Source organism: Pteropus vampyrus, unplaced genomic scaffold, assembly GCF_000151845.1.
Source record: "Pteropus vampyrus isolate Shadow unplaced genomic scaffold, Pvam_2.0 Scaffold635, whole genome shotgun sequence".
NCBI classification, from domain to species: domain Eukaryota; kingdom Metazoa; phylum Chordata; class Mammalia; order Chiroptera; family Pteropodidae; genus Pteropus; species Pteropus vampyrus.
In genome coordinates this window covers 409,003-435,484 of record NW_011889416.1, presented here as the reverse complement: position 1 = coordinate 435,484, position 26,482 = coordinate 409,003, and the positions used below count along the sequence as shown (strand labels likewise).

Sequence of the window (26,482 nt, the reverse complement as noted above, 5' to 3'; positions counted from 1 at the left end):
ATTAGATATAAGTACTGAACAACTCCAAAGGTTAATGCCTTATTAGCAAATTGCTTTGTCCTTGAAACTTAAACTAACTTTTTAAGTGCTTTATCTTTTTATTCAGATAAAGACTACAGTCCATTTTCCTGATATAGGCTATCCTTTAAAAAACTGACCACCTAGATGCTCACAGTAACTAAATTCATTCTGTGGATCAATACATTCATTCCTTGTTCCTCTTAAAATTAACTGTTTTTTTTTTTAATTCTTGAAAAAGTAGCACATGTACAGAGTAAAATCCCTCTCCCAAGGTAAACCAGTTATGTTTGCTATATATGTATCCTTCAAATAGACAATGAATATAAAATGATTTATTTGTATATATCTATGTGTGTGTATATATTTCCCTTTTTATATAAACACTACATGTATTGTTTTGCACCTCGCTTTTTTCACTTAGCAAATATATCTTAGATGTGGATCCATATCAGCATAGAGATCAATCTCTCTTTTTTTTTTTTTAATAGAGTTCAATCTTTTTACTTCTATTTGGAATTTCCCCCCTAACTTTTGCTATGGCAAATAATAGTACACCAGACAATCCTTTTTTTTTCAAATACTGTATTAGAGTAATACAGGCTTTTTGCTTAACATAATTTCCTAGTTAATAATCACCCAGCAATGAAAATGTAAAATCATTTATTCAAAGAGGCTTAGGTTTCTGATTTAGTTGAACTTTATCCCAAGGATCAAAAAGGTAAAATCCAACGTAAAAATCTAGAAGTGGAGGAATGGTATGAAGAAGGACTTATTCTAGTTCTTTTTTATAATGTTATGAATTTTTAATAATGAATAATCATAAATTAATTGTATAATTTTTAAGTAAATTGAAGATATATTAGTAATGGATATTCTGACACAGCAATCAGTTTACAGATATTTTAGTTCATGAAATCAATGCTGCAACTTATAAAAAACTAATAAAGGGGCAAAGTGGCGTAGATGATAGAGGCTTTGTTCATCTCCTCTTGTGACTACATCAAAGTTATGATAGAAACATGGAGCAAACAGCAAGCAGAGTTGCCTGGAGTCTAAATGAACAGAAGTCCTACAACTAGGGAGAGAACTAAGAAATCACCCTGCAACAGCAGAAGGTAGGAGGGGGAAAAGACATGAGGCTGCCCGGTCCGAGTGGCAGAATGGGACAGAGTCTATGTCAGCAGCAGCTGGCAGCTGCAGATGCTTCTTCTCTTAAAGAGGCCATGTCTGTGACAGGACTTTTATGGTGAAGGACTCGCTCTCCCTGAGCACCAGCACCTGGTCGGCTGCTCCCGGGGCACCAGGGACTTACAGGGGGACACTGAGTTGTTGGAGTGAGGGCTGGAGGTGAGGCTATGTCCTGGATAGAAGTACAGGTATCCATTGTTCCTCTGTTGAGCCCTCCCCCATCCCAATGTGCAGACTTAGCACTGCCATAGCTGAGACATCATCAAACTGGATAAGAGATTGCTCTGCCCACAGACTCCCTGAAACTCCACCTCCTCTAACTTGTGGCCCCACCCAAGTCATATCCAAGTGTATTCTCAGCAAGTCCTGTGCCACTGGCTGAGCAGTGCCAAGACTCACACTGGTGGCAGCTGACCGTGGTTTCTGGTGTGGCCTCTTGAGGCAACTATAAGCAAAGCATCTGTGGATTGCTTGCTGAATCTTAACAGGTGGCCCTGGAGGGACACAGCATAGGGCTAAACTTGGCCTGCAGCTGAACCCCTCTCAGGACTGTGCCCCTAGACACCTACTACACAAAACCACACTAATGAGATCAGGAGACTTAAGAACTTTGCTTAGTACATAGAAATAGACACAGAAAGGCAGCCAAAATGGGAAGACAAAGAAGCAGAAACCATATGAGAGAACAGAACAGAGATCCAGGAATAATGCAGTCAAGCAATCTAACAGATGCAGAGTTCAAAACACTGGTTATAAAGGTGCTCAATGAACTTAGGGGAAGTGTAGATGAGTTCAATGAGAACTTCCACAAAGAGATAAAACATAAAACATAAAAATGGAAATGGAAATTATAAAGGGGAACCAGTCAGAAATGAAGAAGAATACATTATCTGAGATGTAGAGTATATTAGAAGGAATCAACAGAGTGGAGAAAGAAGAGGATCAAACCACCAATATAGAGGATGAGGAAACCAAGGACATCCAATCAGAATGTCAAAGAAAAAGTAACCAAGAACATAATAATAATTTAAGGAGCCTATAGGACAAAATTAAGGGTTACAACATCCATGTCATAGGGGTACCTGAAGAGGAAGAACAAGAAGTGGAAAAGGTATTCGAAGAAATAATGATGGAAAACTTCCCTAACCTGGTGTGAAGGAAATAGACATACAAACCCAGGAAGCTCAGAGAGTCTCAAAAAAGATGAACCCAAAGAAGCCTACACCAAGACACATTATAATTAAAATGTCAAAGGTTAAATACAAATTGAGACTCTTAAAAGCGGCAAGAGAAAAGCAGTTAGTTACCTACAAGAGAGCACCCATAAGACTGGCAGCTGATTTCTCAAAAGAAACTATGCATGACAGAGGGCTTGGCACAAAATATTCAAAGTAATGAAGACCCAGGATCTACAACCATGAATACTTTATCCAGCACAACTTTCATTTAGAGTCGGATAGATACAGAGCTTCCCAGACAAAAATGAGCTATTGGAATTTATCACCACCAAGCCAGTATTACAGAAAATGTTGGAGGAACTTTTTTAAGAAGAAAAAAGCATGTATTAAAAACGAATAAAAAATGGTAATAACTACATTCCTATCAACAAATACCTCAAATGGAAAAAGAATTAAGTGCTTCAGCCAAAGGAGAGGGTGGCTGAATGGATAAGAAAACAAGACCCTTACACATATGGCCTACAAGAGACTTACTTCAGATTAAAAGACGCACAGAGACTAAAATAAAGGGCATGGAAAAAGATATTGCCTTGATTGACCTAGTGGTTATTGTGCTGAATGAAATAAGTCGGATAGAGAAAGATACCACATGATTTCACGTACACGTGGAATCTAAAGAACAAAATCAACAACAACAACAACAAAAATGGAACCAAACTCATAGGTACAGAGAATGTTTTGAGGGCTACTAGCTGGCGGTGGTGGGGAGTGGAGGTGGGGGGAGGTTGGAGGGATGGTGAAAAATGGCAAAGAGATTAAGAAGTACAAATGGATAGTTACAAAATAGTCATGGAGATATGAAGTATAGCATAAGGAAAATAATCAATATTGTGATAAATATGTAAAGGGGAAGAGGGTTACTAAATCTAGTGGGGTGATCACTTTGTGAGTTATATAGATCTCTAATCACTGCTGTACAACTGAAACATTGTATGCCAACTATAATTGAAAAAAACTCATTGAATTGTATACTGTAAAGTGAACAACTAATTGTCTATTATATTTCAATAAAGCTGAAAAGAAAAATGGAAAAAATTAACAAAATCTCTTCATCTTTTTAATTTTAAAATATTTGTTTTTTGAATTTTTAAATTGTTTTGGGCTATTATCTTAATCTCTAATAATTGTAATTTGCCATTTAATATATTTATTTAATAGTTTTAAGTGATAACGTGCATTTAGGTTGATCAAAAGTGATAAGTGTTAATAGAGTTTGATGTTCCTCTTTTGATATTTTAATTTTCAGTATCCTAAATTGAAGCATCAAAGTAGAGTGTTAATTGAATCACATATACAGATTATCTTTTTAACAAACAACAATAGAATTTATATTGAGATGTATGTAATATAAATGGGATTTCTATTATGTATTAAAGTAGTTTTTAGTTGAGTCAAAAGTATACTATAAGTGGTGAATTAGACATATTAGAAATTCAAGATAATTAACGAATCATTTTACTTTTCTGACTTCAATTTCTGTAAAATGATAGAATCTTTTCAAGCTCTCAAAAACCTCTGATTACCTTTATGTTGAGTTGTTGTGAAAACATCAGAATGTGGGCTTTAAACCATCTAAAGACTCCCCCACTGACTGGGCAGGATGCTAACCTGAGTTTATTGTCATGACTTATATAAATTAATTCCTAAGGGATAAAAAGGAATTTAAATGTGCTAAAAATTTAGCCAAGGACCTTTCCCAAAATGACTTTTATAAATGGGAAGTGTTAGAATGCACGGTTGTCAATCTTGCTAAAAAAAAGCCAAAGAAATATATTTTCTAAGTCATTTTTAATTTAAACAGTAGGGGAGTAGATAGGAAATATAGGGAGGAAGAGAAACAAAGAACTAAAATTTGGTTCAAACACTAGAAAAGAAAACATTTTTTAGGCGTTTGTATTTATCAGCCACACATTACTCCAATCACAGGCATAGAACTTTAGTTATTCAAGGAAATTGAAGATCATCTAGCCTCATGATTTATAGATGGAAAGAACATGGACTTTGGAATTACATAGACTGCATTTAAATCCTAGCTTTCATTTTCTTGCTGGGTTTCTTGGGCAATACATTCAATTTCCTAGGCTTCATAAAGGGACCTGGATTACCTTTTATTAGATGAGAAGGAATACAAAAGAGAAAAATGTACTAATGGCTGCTTAAGAAGTAGTAATAACACAGTTTTTAGCTTTTATAGAAAGTTAGAGCTAAAATGGATTATCTAGTCTAGTCTCTCAAGAAAACTGAAGCCCTTTGAGGTAGGGTGATCTCTCCAAGTTTCTAGCTCTCATGTTGCTTGAGAACAGCCGATGCTGTTGCAGGAAGCGACACCCAACGGAGGAAATTAGATACTCAGACAGCTTTGTTAGAGGAAGGAGAATTTATGGACGGCCGAGAGCGTGGGGCATTCAACAGACCCAAAGCACGATCTCCCCTTGGTTAGATTTCTTACAGCTTATATACCCTTGCAGTGTCCATGCAAGGGGCATGTGATTCCTTTGTCTGAGGTTTCACGTGTGCTTCATGACTCAGGATGGGAGGGGGAGCTTCTGGTGGGGGGCTGTAAGGGAGGAGGAATTTCTAGACCACTGGTCTTATCTATTTACAGGTCATTTTGCCGTGTAGAACCCACGACCTTGGTGTTATCAACACTGTTATAGGATTCTTGGAGAGACGGGACACTGAGGCTATATGGAGAAGTAGCACTTTTGATGCCGGCACCTTCTAAGCAGATTCCTATCTAAAGGCTGAGCTCTAATTGTAACATAACAAGCAGTTTTACAGTCTTGTTATTCTCACACAGCTATAGAGATAAGAACATTAGTTGGATAGCAAGCTATGAATCAACAGATGTGAGCTGGAGAGTTCTTGAGGAGGGAGAGGGCAGCCAGGAATGGACTTTAGCCAGCTGAGTCAGCCATTTCTGTAAGCCCTTCCCTTGACATTTTTCCTTTCTCAATGCAGCCTTTGTATATTTATACAAATTATACAGAAATCACATATAGATAAAGTATACTATGCCTTAATTTCATGTTGTAGACATTTCAGTAGATAAAGAACAACATTGCATTAACATAATGGATCTTTACAATTTGTGTGTACAGTTAGCAACCCTCTACACCATATTAATGCTATTGGGGCCGCAGAGTATTTTTGACTTCTTTTCCACTCCTGCCTTCATCCAAGTATAGTGAATAGCCTTCTACCTAGAGTCCTTCCTATGAACCACATTCATAATTTGTAGACTCTAAAGTTTATTTTCAGAACTATTGATATAATGGGAAAATAGTTCCTCCGAAAGTAAAAATAACAGCTTTGGTTTGTAATGAAAGATTCTGAGAAGACAAACTGTTGAAACTTTGCAACAATGTGGGGAATAGGTGGGCATGGTTTTCGTTGGTGGGGATTATGTGAAAGGATAGCTGCGCAGACCCAGTATAAGATGCCTACCAGGAATTTTCAGTTCTGTGGAGACTCTGCCTGTTTTTGCTGACCACTGTATCCCTAACAGCTAGCACAGTGCCAGGCACATAAGAGGCACTCAGTAAATGTTTGTTGAATAAATAAATGCTGTTTTAGCTTCCTGCCCAAGGATTTGGTATCCAGAACAGTATTGTGATAATTACTATGTAAATGTTCTCTGAAAAGAAACAAAGGAGCTGCTTATTTTTGATTCCTTTGAGACATTAGGCTTGAAAAGTCTCTTTGATATCTCAGAGGAAAGGTTGAGGGCTATTACCCTAAAAGGGAACAGGAGGAACATTTTTGTGTGTGCTGTGTGGTTGGCCAATTAAAAACACACAAATACAAGTTACTGAATAAGGAAATGTTTTCCAGTCTGTAGCATGAAAACAACATAGGGGTAATACAAACTTTTTGTATAGTATTTTATGTACATAGTTTCTTTGTTTCCTCATGTCTTTTATAAACAGATAGGCTAGAGTAGTAGAAAGTATAGCAAGCCATCTAAAATGAAGTGATTTTTACTTTTAAAATCAGTTTTAAAAACAATTTCTCATTAAGTATGTTAGTAAAATGACATTTTGGAGGTGAAAAATCAGCTAAAGGGGTGGCGGGATGATGAGGAGGGTAAAGGGGATCAAGTATATGGTGACAGAAAGAGACTAGACTTTGAATGGTGAACACACAATATATTATACAGATGAAGTATTATAAAGTTGTACACCTGAAACTTTTATAATGTTATTAACCAATGTTACCCCAATATATTTATTTTAAAAAATAAATAAAAATTTAAAAAACTTAGCTCAAAAGCAGGTCTTATTTAAGAGATACCAGATACAATGCATTTAAACCTAAAGGGAAAAGGATCTTAGAGTTTAGTACTTTATCATAAAAAGCATAGTAGTACCTAGAGCAGTACTGTCCAATAGAACTTTCTATGTTGATGGAAATGTTTTATATCTACCTTTTCCTGTATGGCGGCCATTTAACACTTGAAATGTGGCTAATGCAACTGGGTAACTGAATTTTAATCTTTTTTTGGGGAGGGGGTTAAAAATGATTATACAGTAAAATAGACTCTTTTCTGGTGTAAAGTTCTATGATTTTTTTTTTTTTTAGTTTGTTGAATTTTAACACATGTATAGATTTATTTAACCACCACCACAATCAGGACAGCACAGTCTCATCACCTCCCAAAACTCCCTTGTGTTGCCACTTTATAGTCACTTCTCCCCCACCCCTCATCTGTTCTCCATCTTCCCCTTTAGTTTGAATGTTTAAATTTTTTAAAGTAATTTTCTTAATTAGAAAATCGTTTGACCTCAGAGGAGCGAGATTAAAGCTTAAAAGGAGAATCTCTTTAAAGATATAAAAACACAAAAGCCTTTATTTTATAGTGGCTATGTTTATATTGCATCTCTTTCAAAAGTATCTGTCCAAACTATACGTGTTTTGGCTATTCCGTAGCTTTTTCATGGAAAATGTTATACAGTGTATTCTAAAACAAAATATAAATTATTTTCCCACTTCTTCTGTTTTGGATCATTTATTCTAGTGATCCTGTTCCATAACTAAGAGTAACCTGACCATCTAGAATTATCAGTCTTGGAAACTTTCCATACCATGGGCAAATTTCACGATTTTACCAACTAAATAGCTATTGCTTACCAAGCTAAAGGAAGAAATAAAAATATGACATATATTAAAATAAGTGAAAGATTTAACTATGTGCCTGTCATAGATGATTTAAAGTGTGATTTCCCACTCTAAATTGCTTTATTTTTTGGAGTTGTTTTTATTTTATGGAACAAAGCTTTTCATCAGGAATCAATAATAATAATACCATACTTTAACTGCCTTTAGGACATTAATACCCTATTGTCTCTCAAAATCAACAGATCTAAAATTAATTCATCATTTTTTTTCTCTCCACTACAACCTCTTAAGTTCTTCCAGTTTCCCTCTTTTCTCTGATATTAGTTAGTGGCATCACCATCTGTCCACTGGCCTGAGTCAGAAACCTGTAAGTCATCCTAGTAATCTCTTTTACCCTCTATAATCTTACTAGGTCTTGCTCTCCTGAATGTATCTTGGAGCTGTCCCTTTTTTATTTACCCCCAGTGTTCATGCCTTAATTCAGACTTTCTATTGTACCACTATTGCCTAGCCGATCTCCTGTTTTCCCGTGTCAATCCAATCCACCCCAACATCATAGTCCATGGTGCCTCCAAAATGATTCTTCTCTAAAATGTAAATATAATCATGTCATTCCCCTGTTTAACTTTTCCATGACTCTCTATTACCTACATGGTAAGTTACAAACCATTATTGGCATTCAAGAGGCCTCATAATAAAGCAGTTGCCTAATTCTCCAGCCTGTCATCTTTTTCTACTTTTGTGCTTCTGTTTGTCTGGAATTCCCTGTCTTATATATCCTTACAGATTTCTGTTTGTCTTTTAACATTCAGATAGTATCTACATTAAGAAGCCTTTTTTGACCCATTTTCCCAGGAATGAATGGGTGTGTGCTTTTTGTTTTTTGTTTTTGTTTGTTTGTTTGTTTGTTTGTTTTTGTATTCTCTCTTCTAATGTTGCTCCCTATGATTATGTCATGCTCAGCTTTGTATCCTGAGAATCCCAGTTCCTGGCACATATAATAAGTGCTCAATAAATATTAGTCATTCAGTGTTTACTTTTATATAACTCACTGCTGCAAAGAGCTGCTTCCTATCTGTTTACTCCTCTGATCTTTATAACAGCCTTAGACGAGAATAGGCCATGTCCCCCCATTTTTCAGATGGTGAAACTAATGAGTGTGGTTGGCTAATAAGTGGAGAATTGACACTGAAACTCAAATCTTCTGACTCCCAACCTAGTGTGTGTGAGTGTGTGTGTGTGTGTGTGTGACTACATCATAAATTCTTGTAAGATGTCAGCCAAAGAGATGCATACAGTCATGGTAATAATTCTAGGGTGTATTTGTCTATAAGCATGTTTCAAATGCCTGATAAGTACCTGAGTTACATATACATATAGCTTTACCATTCCTATAGGTACACAAGACATTTTGTGTTTCTTTCCAAAAAGAGTAGTAGAGATGAGAACTAATAGAGAAACTCCCATTAGATTGAACTATTTGTTTCATTCCTTTTTTTTTTTTTTTAAACCAACCTCCCTCCTCACTTTACCTGGGCCACCTCCTCACCTGCAAACATTGCCTAGGCTGCCTGGCCTGCCTCATTCTTCTTGAATTTGGTACAGTGATTGCTGTTTTTAGGTTCTGTGTTGTGTAAGTTAATTAAACTGACTTCTGAAATTTCTTTCCAAAAGGTTTCACTGGAAGAAAAAAATGCAGCAATTATTTATGACTCTAAACTACAGACTCCAAAGACCCTACAGAAAGTTATTGATGACATGGGCTTTGATGCTATTCTCTACAATTCTAACCCTCTCCCTGTTTTAACCGATACTGTGTTTCTGACTGTTACTACTTCACTGGCTCCACCATGGGACCACATCCAAAGTACATTACTCAAGACCAAGGGTGTGACAGACATTAAAATTTCCCCTCAGCAAAGAACTGCAGTGGTGACAATAATTCCTTCTTTAGTGAATGCCAATCAGATAATAGAGCTGGTTCCGGATCTCAGTTTAGATACTGGAGCTCTGGAGAAAAAGTCAGGAACCTTTGAAGATTATAGTATGGCTCAAGCAGGTGAAGTCATGCTAAAGATGAAAGTGGAAGGGATGACCTGCCATTCATGCACTAGCACCATTGAAGGAAAAATTGGGAAACTGCAAGGTGTTCGGCGAATTAAAGGTAATATATCTTTTGTTATTTTTTTGATTGTCTTATAAGTCTTAATCTTCTTGGTGTTTTGGTGTTTTAACTTTTGCTTTCTTCTTAAGCATGGGTTTTGAATCTGTGGGTCTAGAATGCTTATTGCTTCGTGAAGTCTGAGGTACAGTGTATTCCTAGGATTAATGTCAGTAAAGTTAATGATTATAATTAGAAGTTATGTGAGTCTTAGATACAGAGAATGACCTGGTGATTGCTAGATGGGAGGGGGTAAGGGATGGATGAAAAAGGTGAAGGAATTCAGAAGTACAAATTGGTAATTACAAAATAACCATGGGGATGTGAAGTACAGCATAGGGAGTATAGTCAATAATACTGTAATAACCATGTATAGTGCCAGGTGGGTACTAGACTAATCGGGGGATCACTTTGTTAATTATATATATAAATGTCTAACCACTATGCGGTACACCCAAAACTAATATAAAATAATATTGAATGTCAACTAATTGAAAAAAAGTTACATGAGTCTCAAACTAGCAGAAAAGGCAGTTGGGGTGATGATTCATGGAGTTCATTGTTTTTAACACAACATGCCTGGTGTCTTTACCTTTGATATATTTCTATTTAGGCATGCAGAAACTTGGAGACCATAGATACAGTGCACGTGTCTTTTTTTTCAGTCTACATCATTAACATTTTCTGAAAAGAACAATTATTTTAAGAAAGGATTATGAGAACAATGAGAAACAATTGCGTGTAGTATGGATTTGATCTACAGAATGTTTTCTGAAGTAGCCCAAGAATAACAAATAAATAATTATTTTTTTTTTATTAATTAGTCTCCCTGGACAACCAAGAAGCTACTATTGTTTATCAACCTCATCTTATCACAGTAGAGGAAATAAAAAAACAGATTGAAGCTGCAGGTTTTCCAGCATTCATCAAAAAACAGCCCAAGTACCTCACGTTGGGAGCTATTGATATAGAACGTCTAAAGAATGCACCAGTCAAATCCTCAGAAGGATCACAGCAAAGGAGCCCATCATATACGAATGATTCTACAATCACTTTCATCATAGATGGCATGCATTGTAAATCATGTGTGTCAAATATTGAAAGTGTTTTATCTACACTCCAATATGTAAGCAGCACAGTAGTTTCTTTAGAGAATAGATCTGCTATAGTGAAGTACAATGCAAGCTCAATCACTCCAGAAACCCTGAGAAAAGCAATAGAGGCCATATCACCAGGGCAATATAGAGTTAGTATTACAGGTGAGGTTGAGAGTAGCTCAGACTCTCCGTCCAGTTCATCTCTTCAAAAGATTCCTTTGAACATAGTTAGCCAGCCTCTAACTCAAGAAACTGTGATAGACATTGATGGCATGACTTGTAATTCTTGCGTACAGTCTATTGAGGGTGTTATATCAAAAAAGGCAGGTGTAAAATCCATACGAGTATCCCTTGCAAATGGCAATGGAACTGTTGAGTATGATCCTCTACTAACCTCTCCAGAAACTTTGAGAGATGCAATAGAAGACATGGGATTTGATGCTGCCTTGTCAGGTAATTATCACTTTTTTCTTTGATTCCTCTAATGTTCTTTTACCTCCATGTTGCTGATTCTTTTGGCTTTTATCAATAAGAAATGAGTAATAGGCACTGTAATTAATTCCACTTTTTGGAAATAAATCCTATGGAGGTAGTCAGCGATGTATACAAAGATACATAAGGCTGTTTGCATAATTATTTAAAAACTAGAAACATTAAATCATGATATATCCATATGATGAAATGTAATAAAGCCATAAAAATTATGGTATTAAAGATGCTTAATGCCACAGGAGAGTGTCTGAAATATTTTGTTAAATAAAAAAAAGTAAGCTAAAAAGCTATACATTCAGTATCATCAAAATTTTATAAACACATTTATAAAGATTTATACCATGTATATATTATTTATTATATGAGTAATTAAAATTCTTGGCAGGATATGAACTAAAATTTTAACAGTAGTTATTTGTGAGTGTTAGGATAATGGTGATATTTGTTTCTGTTGTGTTTTTCTATGTATTTTAAGTTTTTTTGTGTGACAAGGATGTATGTATGTACTTATATATATATAATTGGAGAAACAAATGTTATTTTAAAAAGGAAAAATATAGAAATAAATCATAGAATTTTAACCATAGTTTTAAATGTAGATATTTAAATTAAACTGATTGTGGAACTGGCCCAAAGTCTTCCTGTTTCCTGATAGCTCTTACCTTGAACTGAAACCAGAAATGCATATCCAGTGGAATTTGCGTATGTAAACTTGTTTTCAACTTGAATTGCACAGAGCCTTGAATCAAACTGGAAATGTCCTAATGAAATTTTTTGCTGTAAATAACAATGGAAAAGTTGTATAATTAATTTCGAGACAATGCCATCATTAACATTTGTTCTTCTGATCATAACAAATAATATTAAATATCAATACACTCTTTTCAAGCTCACTAAAACTGAGAAGCATAAGAAATTATATTAAACAATGCTCAAATTATTATGGTACATAAGTGTTAGTGAAAGAGGACCCAGAGACATATTAAACATTCTCAATGTATTCATGACAAAAGGAAGAAATTATGAAATTTTCACTTTAAAGTCAAGATATAGTTCACATACCATAAAATTCACCCTTTTAGAGTACACAATTCAATGCTTAGTATGGTCGCATAGTTTTGCAGCCATTACCACTAATTTTAGAATATTTTATCATCCCCAAAAGAAACCCTATACCCATTTCCCCTTCCCCTACCTCAGTCCCTTTTGTCTACTGTTCTGTGTTATGAATTTGACCATTCTAGTTACCATGTAAGTGGAGAATATTTGTCCTTTTGTTTCTAACTCCTTTCAATTAGCATAATGATTTCAAGGTATGTAAGTGGTCATCCATGTTTGTAACATGTATCAGTACTTCATTCCTTTTTATTGCTGAATAGTATTCCATTGTGTGTATTTATATCATTTTGTTTCTCCATTCATCAATTGATGGAAATTTAAGTTGTTTCCACTCCTTGGCTATTATGAATAATACTGCTATGAACATTTGTGTATAAGTTTCTGCATGAATAATGTTTTTATTTCTCTTGGGCAGAATTTCTAGGTCATACTATGAATAGGTTTAACATTTTTAGAAACTGCTAAACTTTTTTCAGAAGTGGTTGCACCATTTTACATTCCTACCTAGAATTCTCACTTTGATAAAATCTCAAAAGTCCAAGATACTTGTGCTCTAAAAAGATACATAATTCCCTATTAGAAAATTTATGCAGAATACTGAAATGATAAAGAACATCCAGTACTAAAAGTCTGAACAAAGTATAAGAAATCCATAATTGCAAAAGGAAATAATTATGAAACCAGAAGAAAAATTTAAATTGGAAATGTTAGGCATGAAACTGTATCAGGTAGCCATAAAAAAATGACTAAAATTAGTTTCAGCAAAATTCAGTTGTATCTATCATCATTTCTAATTTTTTAAATGTTTGAAATAACAGTATTTGAAATCATATTAATTCACATTTCACTAATTCATAATGTTGAATTATTCCTCAGAGTTTCTGTTAAATTAAAATACTTTGGCATACATAATGCATTATGTTGTCAATGATGGTTACTATATAAATTAGTTTACATCAATATCAGTCAAATAAATTACACTGTGATATTCTTATGCCTCTTACATATAGAAACCCAAATTATATCACATATGGTATAAAACTGAAATATTTTTCATGATCAAATCTGGTATCTTTCATTACCATAAGGAAGGACCTCACAAACTTTCAGATTGGACACAAAAACAGAATTTGTCCTATTCACTTTGCCCTATATTTTTGCAACTGAAAGTATGGTTCACAGATCAGCAGCATCAGCATCACCAAGGAGCTTGTTAGAAATATAGAGTCTCTGGCCCACTACAGACCCATTAAACCAAAGTCTATATTTTAATTTTAATAAGATCTCCAGGTAATTCATATGCACATTAAAGTTTGAGAAGCACTAGTCTAAATAATTTGCCTCATTGATCTCTATGAATAAAATCTCTGACTTAAATCTGTATTAACATTGTTCATTTAAGACAACATTAAGTAGTATAATTTAAAATAGCTAACATTGAAGAGGTTTTATATAACAAATGAGAGCAGAGAAAAAGTGGAACTTACCATAGATGACTTCAAAAATGGACACGAACAATAAGAAACATTTCGATCAGATTAGTGGAATTCAAGAGTACTTGATAGTTTCTCACACCATGTCTATCATCTGCTTAGGCCTCAGGAACCATGAATGTAACACGTCCAGTGACTTTTAATATTAGTTTTTACTTTAATCTACTATTGTCAAGGGCTCCAAGAATCGATTATTTAACAAATAATTACAAGAAGCCTGTTATGTGTCTTGCATCTTTTAGGACTCATAAACACATTAATAGCCATGGTGAATAAGTAAAAAAAATTAGTAAACCTTGGCATAGTGAATGTCACCATAAAAGAATTGATAGAATTGTGACTATAGTGACTCATATTGTTGGGATAAAAGGTTGACATCAAATTCTCTGTTTCTGCTAGAGATCAACCAATGTTTAAGATGCCTCCAGAATTGTGGCTATCAATTTTCTGAATGTCACCATCAGTGCTGATCCAAACCACTATGACCCAACCCAAACAGAAAGAGATCAGCACATTTCACCTTCATGTCATACTAGTCCTAGACAAGTCGTACTTTTTAAAGAAGATAGTGAGAAAAATGGAGGGGGGCTTTTATTATGACCGTCAATCTTTTCATTCTCTTTAAAAGACATGAAGTTAAGTCTTCACTAACCAATTAAAGTAAACAAAATACTTGATTAAATTGTTTTCCTGTTTTGTAACTTTTTAAATCTTTAATTTCAAACTTACAGACAAGCTGCAAGAATAGTACAAAGAATTCCTCTTTACCAATTGCACTCAGATTCTCCAGTTAATATTTTACCATATCTGTTTTATCATTCTCTTTCTCTCTTGCCAGATACACACACACACACACACACACACACACACACACATATCTATATGTATATATATATACACACACACATATCTATGTGTATATATATACACACACATATATATCTACATGTATATATAGATATATACACACACACATACAAACATACATACATAACTTTTTCTGAATCATTGAGAGTAAGTTGCAGGCATGGTGTTTATAATTGTTTTTAAGCCATTTTCTGATTATGTGTTCTTCACATTATTTCAGACACTGAACCTAACAGTTTTGAGGATCAGATTGGAAATCCTTTCTTGAAATTTTTGGGATCTTTTCTGATTGGTACCTCCAGTGCAGGAAAGTTGACCTTCCTTTTTCATTTGTTTAGGCATAAGTATAGTTGCTACAGCCTATAGAAAAGTTAATTTAAAGAAACTATGCCTATTTAATTCATTATGACTTTTTAACACCTGCATTGCCTCTGTGGAAGATGAAAGCTTTTGCTCTTCTGCTTGCCGTGTTCACTGGGGTAAAGAGTACAGTTTTGTGGATCTTTGTTGAGAAGTCATGCCAGGATACCTAAAAGAGAGTACCTCTACGACTTATTTTAATTTAATTTTATTTTAATACTGTACTTATTTTAATTTAATTTTATTTTAATACTGTACTTCTAGAGTGTGAAAGTTGCAGATGGTATTCTGGGTTACCTCTGGTATCTGAAATAACTCATTCTGGAACAAGACCTAAAATAATTAGCAGCATAAACTTTTTTTTTGTCCAAGTTCAAAATTAAGTCTTGATAGTACTTAATGTGAGAATGTAGTAAGATCCTGGCTAGATTAAAATAATCTATTTTTTTCAAAGCCAAAGTTATTTCCTTTGGGCAAATGTGCCTCCTTCTTAAGTTCTTTAACATAACAGTACTGTTTGGTGAATTTTACCCTCTATGTTCTTAATATGCTCATAACCTAATTGAATAAGTATAGTTTTCCAAAGTGATTTGCTCAAGACCAGAGACTGACTAATTTTAGTATTGGGAGGATTTAGTCCTTTGCTATTCAAAGTGTCCTTGCCGTACCCTGACAGGCAGTACTGCCATTACCTGGGAGCTTGGTGGAAAAGCAGAATCTCAGGCCCTGCCCTACATGTACTGAATCAGAATCTGTATTTTAACAAGATCTCCCACATGACTCTATGTGCATTAAAATTTTAGAGCTGTTATACTGATTTGAAGAGTCTATATCATTCATTAAGGACATGGTCAGGCTTTTGTTATAGTTTATTCAAAGATGCCTTTCATTGGCATCCTGAAAATTAACTCTGCTATGTAGGGCTTCTTCTGTGCACTGTCCAAATAGACCTGAACCAGTTTTTTGCTCAAGGGGAAGAAAGAACAAGTTAGATAGTTACTGGAAATTTCAACATCACTTATTTTCCTCCTTATCTCTGCAGGAGAGTAGAAAATCTTTTGCTATTTTTTGCAGCTGCATGGATGTACTAGAGAGAATAATTTCTGCCTTCTTAAAAGGTGATTAATACTGGAATGTATAAACTAAAACAGAATAGCAGATAGTCTGAGACCGGAGGGGAGCTAATGGGATGATAGATGCTTCCCACTGTTCTACAGTCCATAAACATTCTACGGACAGATTCTCTGAATACTCCTTTGTGCAAAGTGAAGATTATTGCTGACTTACTCCTTGCCTCTTCTTCCATTGTCCACAAAACATTGTAATTTTAAAATTCTATATATTAGTGTTAAAATTCAAACAATACAGAAATGTCTATAGAGGAAATTTGTTCATTTGTCTGTTTCTGCTCTAACTCCATACCCCAAAAGTAGCCATTGTTCGTAGTTTGGCATGAAGCCTTCCAGGCTTTCTTATGCATGTTTTCATATATACACACACTCAGAAAAATTTAAATAACATCATACTGCAGTGCTGTTTTGCAAATCGCTTTTTGTTCCACTTACTATATCATGAATTGCTTTAATGCCAGGATGCAAATTGTTAACTGATGATAAAAATTCGGTGTAAAAATAAGAGCTATCCATTAACAAACTACTCTATACCTAGAGTTTGGGGTGGAAATAATGGCTAGAAGAACTTGATATAACCAGTTTTGTTCATTCAGTGTGTTCATTTCCTCAGAACTGGGATGGGAGCAATGAAATTGGAAGTTGCTTCCTCCCTAGAAAGTGTAAAAATAACATTGCTGAGGGCTCTAGGTCCAAGCTGGTTTTAAAGGAATGGATTGACAGCGCCTGGAGGGATGGATTGTGGTGAATGATAAGGATGCAGCTGGAGTATACCTCAAATAAAAAGAATCTTTCCCTGTCCACCAGATTCAAATGAGCCATTGGTAGTAATAGCTCAGCCCTCATCGGAAATGCCACTTTTGACCTCAACTAGTGAATTTTATACTAAAATAATGACACCAATTCACGACAAAGAGGACGTAAAGACTTCATCTAAGTGTTACATACAGGTCACTGGTATGACTTGCGCTTCCTGTGTAGCAAACATTGAACGGAATTTAAGACGAGAAGAAGGTGAGACACTCTTAAAGCCTGTTGTTTTATGTTTTAGTTTGAGGAATCTGTCCTTTTTGTCCTCCTATGTGTTTTGTTACCATGTTTATGATTCTTACCAAGGCCTCATAAAGATTGTCAGTGACGTACAGGACAACCTTGACTTTCTGACAGCCAATTTTTGTTAGTCTTTTGTTCCCTTAGATATAGTTCCTATCTCGTTTGCTTCATGATTACATTTTAATATCAATGAAATTTGCAGGAAAATAGCAGAAGGAAATATATAAGATTGCTATTCTTTATGGACCTTGGCTGCAATGGATTTTAAGAAACATAAATTTCCTGTTAAAGTTATACTCAAAACTAACAACTAAAATCCATAAATTTCAGTATTACTGTACCCAGACAAAGCATGAGACTAAAAATGTTTGCTTAGAATTATATTGTTCTCTTCTAACAGTCTGTTCATTGATCTTTGCTTTCTGTAAAAATGTTCAAAAGTTACTTAATATTGTGTGCAAGTTTTAATCTCAGGTTATAAAATCTTAGAAATTCTATAACATTTTTTTTTTATTCAGTCACACTCAGATGTTTTAGCTTATAAATTTGCAATCACATTACTAAACTTCACAGTATGGCATAGTAGATTTGTTAACCATAGAGATATGCGATTATGTTTAATGAGACTTAAAACATAGGTTTGGTACTTAGGCAGCCCTAGCTACAGGTGTCTTAATGATACATGCTGTTAGTCACAAGGACTAAATAAGATTAGTATAAGCTTATCCCCACTATAGGGGAAATAACTCACAGTATATAGAGTAATAATGCAGGCTTGTGGCCAGTAGACTCACTTTATATATAAAAGCCAGAACATCATTATAACAAAATGTATGTTATATATACATACATTTCAATATTACCTTCAGTTCAATATTACCTTGTCTGCATTCAATATTACCTTGTCTGCATTCTGTCATTTCTGCATCCTTCAATCCAGCCTCCATTATATATAATTAAAATACAGTCAAGGCTAAAGCTTATTGTACACTTTGATTGATTAAAAAAAGAGGGAGGTTGTAAGTAGATAAAAGCAAAAAGAAGTTTGCAAGGTTCCTGTTTAATTTTAGAACCAACTATTTTTAGGCAATTCAGAAAAAGCCTTTTTCATGAGACAAGTAATGCCTATGCCAATTACAGATCTTTTCTTTTTTTTTTTTTTAATCCGTTAAGGTGATTCTTTCAATTTAACTACTTACTATCCCCTTTACAACCTCTTAACCCAATTAGGAATACCATTGGCCTAGCCAGGGTCATTACATTCCTTTTCTTTCTTTTTTTTTTTTTAACTGGTGTTTTCACAGTTCAGGCCACATTATAATTCTGCAAATGAATAGAAAGAGTTCTAATTATAGTTGGAAGTAAGAATTTTAAAAATTATCAATTTATATAAGTAGGAAACCTATTTTTTGAACTTAAAAAAATCAAATTTTCCCTCCTATTTCTGTTTGGCTATCGACTACATTCTGCTGAAGCAAAATGATTTTTTTTCCAACTTTCTCTATCCCCTTCTCTTATTACTGACACTTTCCCGTGAACTGATCCTCTGAATTATTTGGTGCCCACAAAGCCCAGAGAAGCACTGTATATAGAAAGAGTTCTAATTATAGTTGGAAGTAAGAATTTTAAAAATTATCAATTTATATAAGTAGGAAACCTATTTTTTGAACTTAAAAAAATCAGATTTTCCCTCCTATTTCTGTTTGGCTATCGACTACATTCTGCTGAAGCAAAATGATTTTTTTTCCAACTTTCTCTATCCCCTTCTCTTATTACTGACACTTTCCCGTGAACTGATCCTCTGAATTATTTGGTGCCCACAAAGCCCAGAGAAGCACTGTATATAGAAAGAGTTCTAATTATAGTTGGAAGTAAGAATTTTAAAAATTATCAATTTATATAAGTAGGAAACCTATTTTTTGAACTTAAAAAAATCAGATTTTCCCTCCTATTTCTGTTTGGCTATCGACTACATTCTGCTGAAGCAAAATGATTTTTTTTCCAACTTTCTCTATCCCCTTCTCTTATTACTGACACTTTCCCGTGAACTGATCCTCTGAATTATTTGGTGCCCACAAAGCCCAGAGAAGCACTGTATATAGGAAACTTAGATTATATTTAAGTACTTTGTTTCCTTATTAAAAACTATTAGTAAATTAATATTTGGTTATTTTTTTTCTTTTTATCAACCCCCAGAGCTGACCTATCGATTATTGATCCCCATTCTCTGTCAGGTAGCCACCAAGTGCCATGGATTCCTAGAAAAAGTTGCCATTTCTGCTTTGTGGAATTCGTTTTCTTCCTGGCAATGATAGCAATAGCTGGCTTAGAGAAGTGGGAATTGTTAACAAAAAGGCTTGCACCAGAGAACAGCATGACTGCCATAAAATGAACTCCTTTGTTTTGTTAACAAGTCGTATGGCACTTTTTTATTCTAGGTATAAGAGCACTTTAGATTAGTGTGTGCCAGACGTAAAACTTGAGAATTTTTAGAAATGACTATTGCTTGGTAATATATTTGGTACTTTCTTGGATTCTTTGCTACAACTGCAGTGATTTCCAAAGTGCATGAGTTCCCTTCTCTAGGACTCTGTCTTATTGGCTTCTGAAAATGCTTTATATTTTTACATGACAAGATCTCAAGTGATTGCAATTCATGGGCCTTATTTGGATCCCAATTCAAACAAACAAACTGTTAAACAAACTAATAAACAGTTATAAGACAATTGTGGAAATGTGGATATTACCTGGATATTTGATGATATTGTAGAATTATTTTATTTCAGATATGATAATGGTATTATTTTTTTCTTTAGAAGGGAAGAGTCTTTATCTTTTAGAGATATGTATTTAAATATTTACATGTGAAATGACATGATGTTTGGGATTTGCTTCAAAATAATCAGGATAAAGGGCAGGGAGTAGGTGGTAGGAATATAGCTAAAACAAGATCAGCCCAGTAATATTGATAATTGTTGAAGTTGGTTGATCAGTACATCAAGTTTATTATGTTCTCTCTTTTGTATAATTATAGTTGAAAATTTTCATAATAAAAAGTTTAAGAAATAAGGTCCCCTTTTCAAATAGTTTGGTTTGGGTTCAAGACTATAAAAGTTAGGAAATGAATTTCTCTAGATTCACTTTAATCCTTTCAGGATTAAATGAAAAAAAAATATTATAACATTACTCTTTTTTTAATAAGGAGTGTTACCCGAATTGTTTTTCTTATCAATGCTCCTAGGAATATATTCTGTACTTGTGGCTCTGATGGCTGGAAAGGCAGAAGTAAGATATAATCCTGCTGTTATACAACCCCCGATGATAGCGGAGTTCATACGAGAACTTGGATTTGGAACCACTGTGATAGAAAATGCCAGTGAAGGAGATGGTGTTTTGGAACTTGTTGTAAGTAAGAATTTTTGTGTGATTAATAAAATTTCCAGGAAAAACTTAACAAGGATTCAGAAAAGAGTTCCAAAGATATTTAAAGGTTGAGAAAATAAGACAAAAGGAAAATTAAGGAAACTGGAAAATGGAAGATAAGATATGACTTAATGGCGGCCTTCAAGCATGGAATGTAAAAGGTAGTTGTCATATCTCTGTTAAGAACCAAAAAAGAAGAATCAGATTTGAGTGATGAATAAGTGAAAATCAACTTTTAAAAATAAAATATGATTCCTACATAGTAGCATGTAAAAGGATAAATTTCAGATAGATTAAAGACTTTAAGTTTTATAAATGAAATCATAAAACCAGGTATAAGGCATATTGATTTACACTTGATCTTAGCCAAGAGGCCAGGAAGCGATGGGCATACTGGTTTAAAACAGTCATTTACTCCAACCCAACAAATCAACTTTTATTTATATGACTTAAACAACTAAAATGAAAAATTTAACCCCATACCAAAATAAATTTCAGTTCAAACAAAAGTTTAAATGTAAAATAGAATTCGTGAATTTACTAGGAGAAATATTTGGAGCTTTAAAAAAATATTTTATTATAAAAATTTTAGACATCAGAAATGTCAGAAGAATTGTGCAGTGGACACCCTTATACACACCACCTAGATTCTGCAGTTAACATTTTACTGTATTTATCATACATCAGTCTATCAGTCTGTTGTGAAAATAATTTTAGACTCATAATTAAGTTGTAAAAATAGTACAGAGAATTTCCATGTAACCTCTACCCAGGTTTCCTCGATGATAACATATAACCTTTAATTTAAAAAATAATACTAGATTAGGAAGGGCCTTTCTAAATATCATATAAAACCCATAAATGAAAAGATTGATAAATTCAGGTACAGAAAATTTTCTTCTTGAGAGAAAAAGCACCATAAACAAGTCCAAAGACAAGTAAAACAATTGTAATTCATACCGTAGATGAATTAATAAGAAAAGAGCCAGCAACCTAAAAGAAAGATGGTAAAGGATATGAACTGACAGTTCACAGAAAAGCCAAAACAGTTCCTCTTTAAACATGTGTGAAGATGTTCAGCCTCACTTGTAATAGGAGTAAAGTAAATTTAAACTGTACTAAAATGTCATCTTTTCACCTATTAGATCATTAAAGTTAGAAAAAATTTTTTTAACACTATTCGTGATTTCTCATATATTGCATATATTGCTCTTGCAGTGTCAGTTGATGAAAGCTCTCAACAGAGGAATTGGGCAATGTCTATCAAAAGTAAAATTGTGCATAGCCTTTGCCTCAGAAGTTCTACTTGTAGGAAGTTATTCAACAGACATATTTGCATATGTATAAAACGACATGTGCAAAGGTGTTCATTGTGTTATTTATAAGAGCAAAAGATAAACACTAAATATCAGTCATTGAGAACTAGATAAATAAGTTATGATATATCCATACTGTGGGATACTAAATAGTTATTAAAAAGAATGGGCAGATTTTTATTTTTAAAGGACTTTTAAAAATTAGAGGTTTAATTGAAATATAATTCACATATCATAAAACTTGATATTTTAAAGTGTACAGTTCAGTGCTTTTTAGTATAAGAGTTGTGCAGCTATCACCACTATTTAATTTCAAAACATTTTCATCACCCCCAAAAGAAACCCCATACCTATTAGCAGTCACTCCTTATTTTTGGTATTAATCATCTGAGTCTTTTTTTTTTTTTTCTTAATCAGTCTAGACAGAAGTTGGTCAATTTTGTCAATCTTTTCAAAGAACCAACTTTTGGTTTTGTTGATTTTTTTCTATTCTCCAATTTATTACTTTTCACTCTAATCTTTATTATTTTTTTCTGCTTGCTTTAGGTTTAGTTCTTCTTTTTCTAATGTCTTAAGGTGGAAGGTTAAGTTATTTATTTGAAATCTTATTTTTTAATATTAGCATTTACAACTATAAATTTTCCTCTAGGCACAGCTTTCATTTCAGTTGTTATACTTTTCAAATCTGGACTTTCTATAGGGCCTTTTTAATAGTATCTGTCTCTTTATTGATATCTTCTATTTGGTGAGATATTGTTCTCATGCTTTCCTTTAATTTTTTAGACTTGATTTCCTTTAGTTCATTGAATATATTTAAAATAGCTGACATAGCATCTTTATCTAGTAAGTCCAGTGTCTGAGCTTCCTCAGGGACAGTTTCTATTGATTGTTTTTTTCCTGTGTCTGGACCATACTTGTTTCATTGCATTGTCTCACAATTTTTATTGAAAATATAATGTGGCAACTCTGGAAATAAGATCCTTCCCCTCAGCTCAAGGTTTACTGTTGTTGCCATTTGTCATCATTGTTTGTATAGTGACTTTTCTGAACTAATTCCTTAAAGCCTATATTTTTTTTATTGTGTGTGGCCACTGAAGCCTGCTTCATTAGCTCAGTGGTCAGCTAATGGTTGGACAAATTTTCTTAAATACCTGAAACCAGTAAGTTTCCCAGCCTTTGCTGAAGAGCTCTGTGTAAATGTTGGGGCATACCTTCAGCACTCAGCCATGCAGTCATTTTGCCTTAGCCTTCACTTCCTGCTTCTACAGAGCCCAAAGATCAACCTGAGGTGAGAGGTTTTAGTCTTTTCTGAGCATGCATGCAGCCCTGGACGTGTGCACAACCCATACATGTGCATGGCCTTCTAGATTCCTAGGAATATGTTGGAGCTTTTATGGACATTTTGCTTTCCAGCTTTTCCTTTTAGGCTTTTTGGTTAGCTTATTGTTTGCCCCAATTGTTGTCCATTGGCTCAGGCAGCTATAAGGATAAATAATTTCCTCTAATCATTTTTGACAAATTCTCCCAGAGGGAAAAAGCTTTTTGCACTTACTGAGCTCCAGTCAAGGCAAACACAGACATTTTTGCAAGTGGTATAATTCAGGGAACCACCATACAGGTCAAATAATGATGGTTCTCTGAGAATGAGACTTCGAAAGAGCACCAACCCTTTTCTGCCCTCTCTGGTGACTTCCCTGATATTGTTCTTCATCGTGATTGTAGGCTGTTGGTCTTCATAGCTACTACCACAGAAGTGAAGGGGAGGGGATGAAATATGGCAAATTATAATGCTACATAGATTGCTGTTTTTGTTGAGATTCATCTGATTTTCTTGAATAAATGCTTCCTGGATTGCTGCGAGCTTTTTTTTTTTTTTTTTTTTAGTTCCAAATTTCTGAAAAAGTTGGTTATGACAACTTTTTGCCAATTTTCTTATTGATTTTATGGAGGAGAGAATTTTCAGAGATCCTTACTCCATCACTGATATGACTGTATTACTGATATGGATACAAGAGATATTCTTCTTCTTCTTTTTTTTTTTTTACAGGAGATATTTTTGAATAAAGGGTTCATAATTTGTTGTATATTCTTTGGTCACTTTCCAGATTCTTTCACTGGTTGATTTTGAAACTTCTGCCCAGTTTTATCATTGCTTTTTGGGGGAAGGATTTGCTGAGTGCCTCATACAATCATTTCAGGAGTCCTCCCCTCTACTATAGAATTTAATACCCAACTGAACTCTAACCTCGCTCAACACATAGGGCAAAATGCATTTTTAGGCAGAGATAGAATACTTTCATCATCCATTAACCTTCACTAAAAGTAATACTAAAGGCTGTATGCTTTAGCAGGATGAAAAAAAAAATTTAGAGGGAAGCAAGGCATTGAATCAAGAAAAAATGATTTGTCAAATCCTCTATCAATGAGTAGTGACAGGAAGAGGGAGACTTCTAATGAGATCCTCTTCTGTTTAACTTGTTGCAGCTGGACCATATCTTTGTTCATATGATATCTTTGTTCAATGTGATATAAAACAGCGTTCTAATGGTCATATCCAAAGTGAATTAATAGTGCAGATAAGATCTTGTGTGTTAGTCCCGTGTTACAAGAGTTCTTTTAGTTTAAAGTAATAACTCACGTTTAACGGAGGAAAAAAGTATATTTCTGAATAACAAAGCCTTTGTCTTTAACAGGTGAGAGGAATGACATGTGCCTCCTGTGTGCATAAAATAGAGTCTACCCTCACAAAACACAGAGGGATCTTCTACTGTTCTGTGGCCCTGGCAACCAACAAAGCTCATATTAAATATGATCCAGAAATTATTGGTCCCAGAGATATTATCCATACAATTAAAGTAAGTGCCCAGGCTTTGCATTTTTGTGTTCCCGCTTGTTCAGTTAGCACTCTCTTGAGTCGCTTCTGGTTTGTGTCAGACTGAGACAATGAAAAAATCTGACCCCTTTGGTTACTCTAGACAACATCTGTCTCAAAATTTACTGTAAATGTATCTGCCTTTTAGTAGGGATGTATTTGTCAGGAAGAGTTAGGCAAAGGCTTATGAGCACTATTAATCAGGAACAGACTTAAAGAAGAACCACAATATTCAGAAAATGGAAATAAAATACATTTGTTATGAGTAAGATTCATGTTAATTACTAAGAAAGTGAAGCATCCTGTTAGATGCTTTATTTTTTGTTAGGTCAAAGCAAATGATGTATTTTTAAATTAAAGTAAGAAATTTTAAAGACCAAACCTTTTTCTTTGTGATAAATTCATCTTGTGTTCTTCAGTAAATCTTAAGTGGCAGTACATATAAAAGTGCTTTAAAAGTTTCAGTGTGGTATAGCATTGGAGTTCTAATGATCTAAAGCATGTTAGTAGTTCAGATAAGAGCCTATTGGTAAAGATAATACCATTAACATCTTTGTGAAGCTGCCGTTAGCAAGTAACTACTATGAGTTAGTTACCAAGATTGCAAAGCTTCGACTCTTAATTTAATTCTTACCACGGTGCTGTCATCTTCATTTTGGAGGTGAGGAAACTCAGGTTAAGAGAAGTTAAGTTACTTGCCCAAAGACAAATAACTAGTAAGTATCATAACTGGAATTTGAGCCTAATCTTTCAGACTCCAAAGCTTATGCCTGCTCTTTTCACTGTACTACACTGCCAACAAATGTTGGATAACAGCATTTTCCTTAGCAGTCGAAAATATAGTGTGTTACTGTCTTTGCTCATGAGTCTTACTGAGGTGTGGTTTTCTTTTAATACTTTGTTTCATTGAGGAAAATATTTGTTACCAGAGGGTAGAGGGTATGGCGGGGGTGGGGAGGAAGAAAGTGTAAAGGGGATCAAATATGTGGTTACAGAAAGAAATCTAACTATGGGAGACAAACACACAGTATAAATATATATACGCCTTACTGTTAAAGTGTACAGCTGAAACTTATTGGATTTCGTTAACCAATGTCATTGTGTGTGTGTGTGTGCTTGTGTGTGTATTCGTGTTCTTTTTTCTTCATTTCTCCTTCTGTGGGTTCCTTATTAGCATAGGAATACAACAGACTTCTGTATTTTAATTTTGTATCCTGCAACTTTACTGAATTCATTTATTAGTTCTAATAGTTTTTGGTGGTGTCTATAGGGTTTTCTATATATAGTAGTATGTCATCTTCAGATAGTGACAGTTTTACTTCTTCCTTTTCAAATGAATGCCTTTTTTTTTCTTTTTCTTATCTGATTGCTGTGGTTAGGACATCCAGTACTATGTTAAAGTGGTGAGAGTGGGCATCCTTGTCTTGTTCCTAATCTTAGAGGAAAAGCTTTCAACTTTTCACCATTGCGTATGTTAGCTTTGGGTTTGTCATATATGGCCTTTATTATGTTGAGGTATGTTTCTTCTATACCT

The 26,482-nt window shown here is 34.3% G+C and overlaps 1 protein-coding gene across 4 annotated transcripts in view; it reads left to right on the top strand.

The window, feature by feature from the left end:
• The window catches only part of ATP7A (ATPase copper transporting alpha), a 153,784-nt gene that overhangs the window by 65,307 nt on the left and 61,995 nt on the right, over nt 1-26,482 (top strand). For all 4 annotated transcript variants that reach the window (XM_011384937.2, XM_023525868.1, XM_011384936.2 and 1 more), the window contains 5 exons: nt 9,240-9,729; nt 10,551-11,276; nt 17,092-17,298; nt 20,579-20,742; nt 24,770-24,931. In XM_011384937.2, coding sequence (XP_011383239.1) covers nt 9,240-9,729; nt 10,551-11,276; nt 17,092-17,298; nt 20,579-20,742; nt 24,770-24,931 — 1,749 coding nt within the window. The remainder of the gene's footprint in view (nt 1-9,239; nt 9,730-10,550; nt 11,277-17,091; nt 17,299-20,578; nt 20,743-24,769; nt 24,932-26,482) is intronic.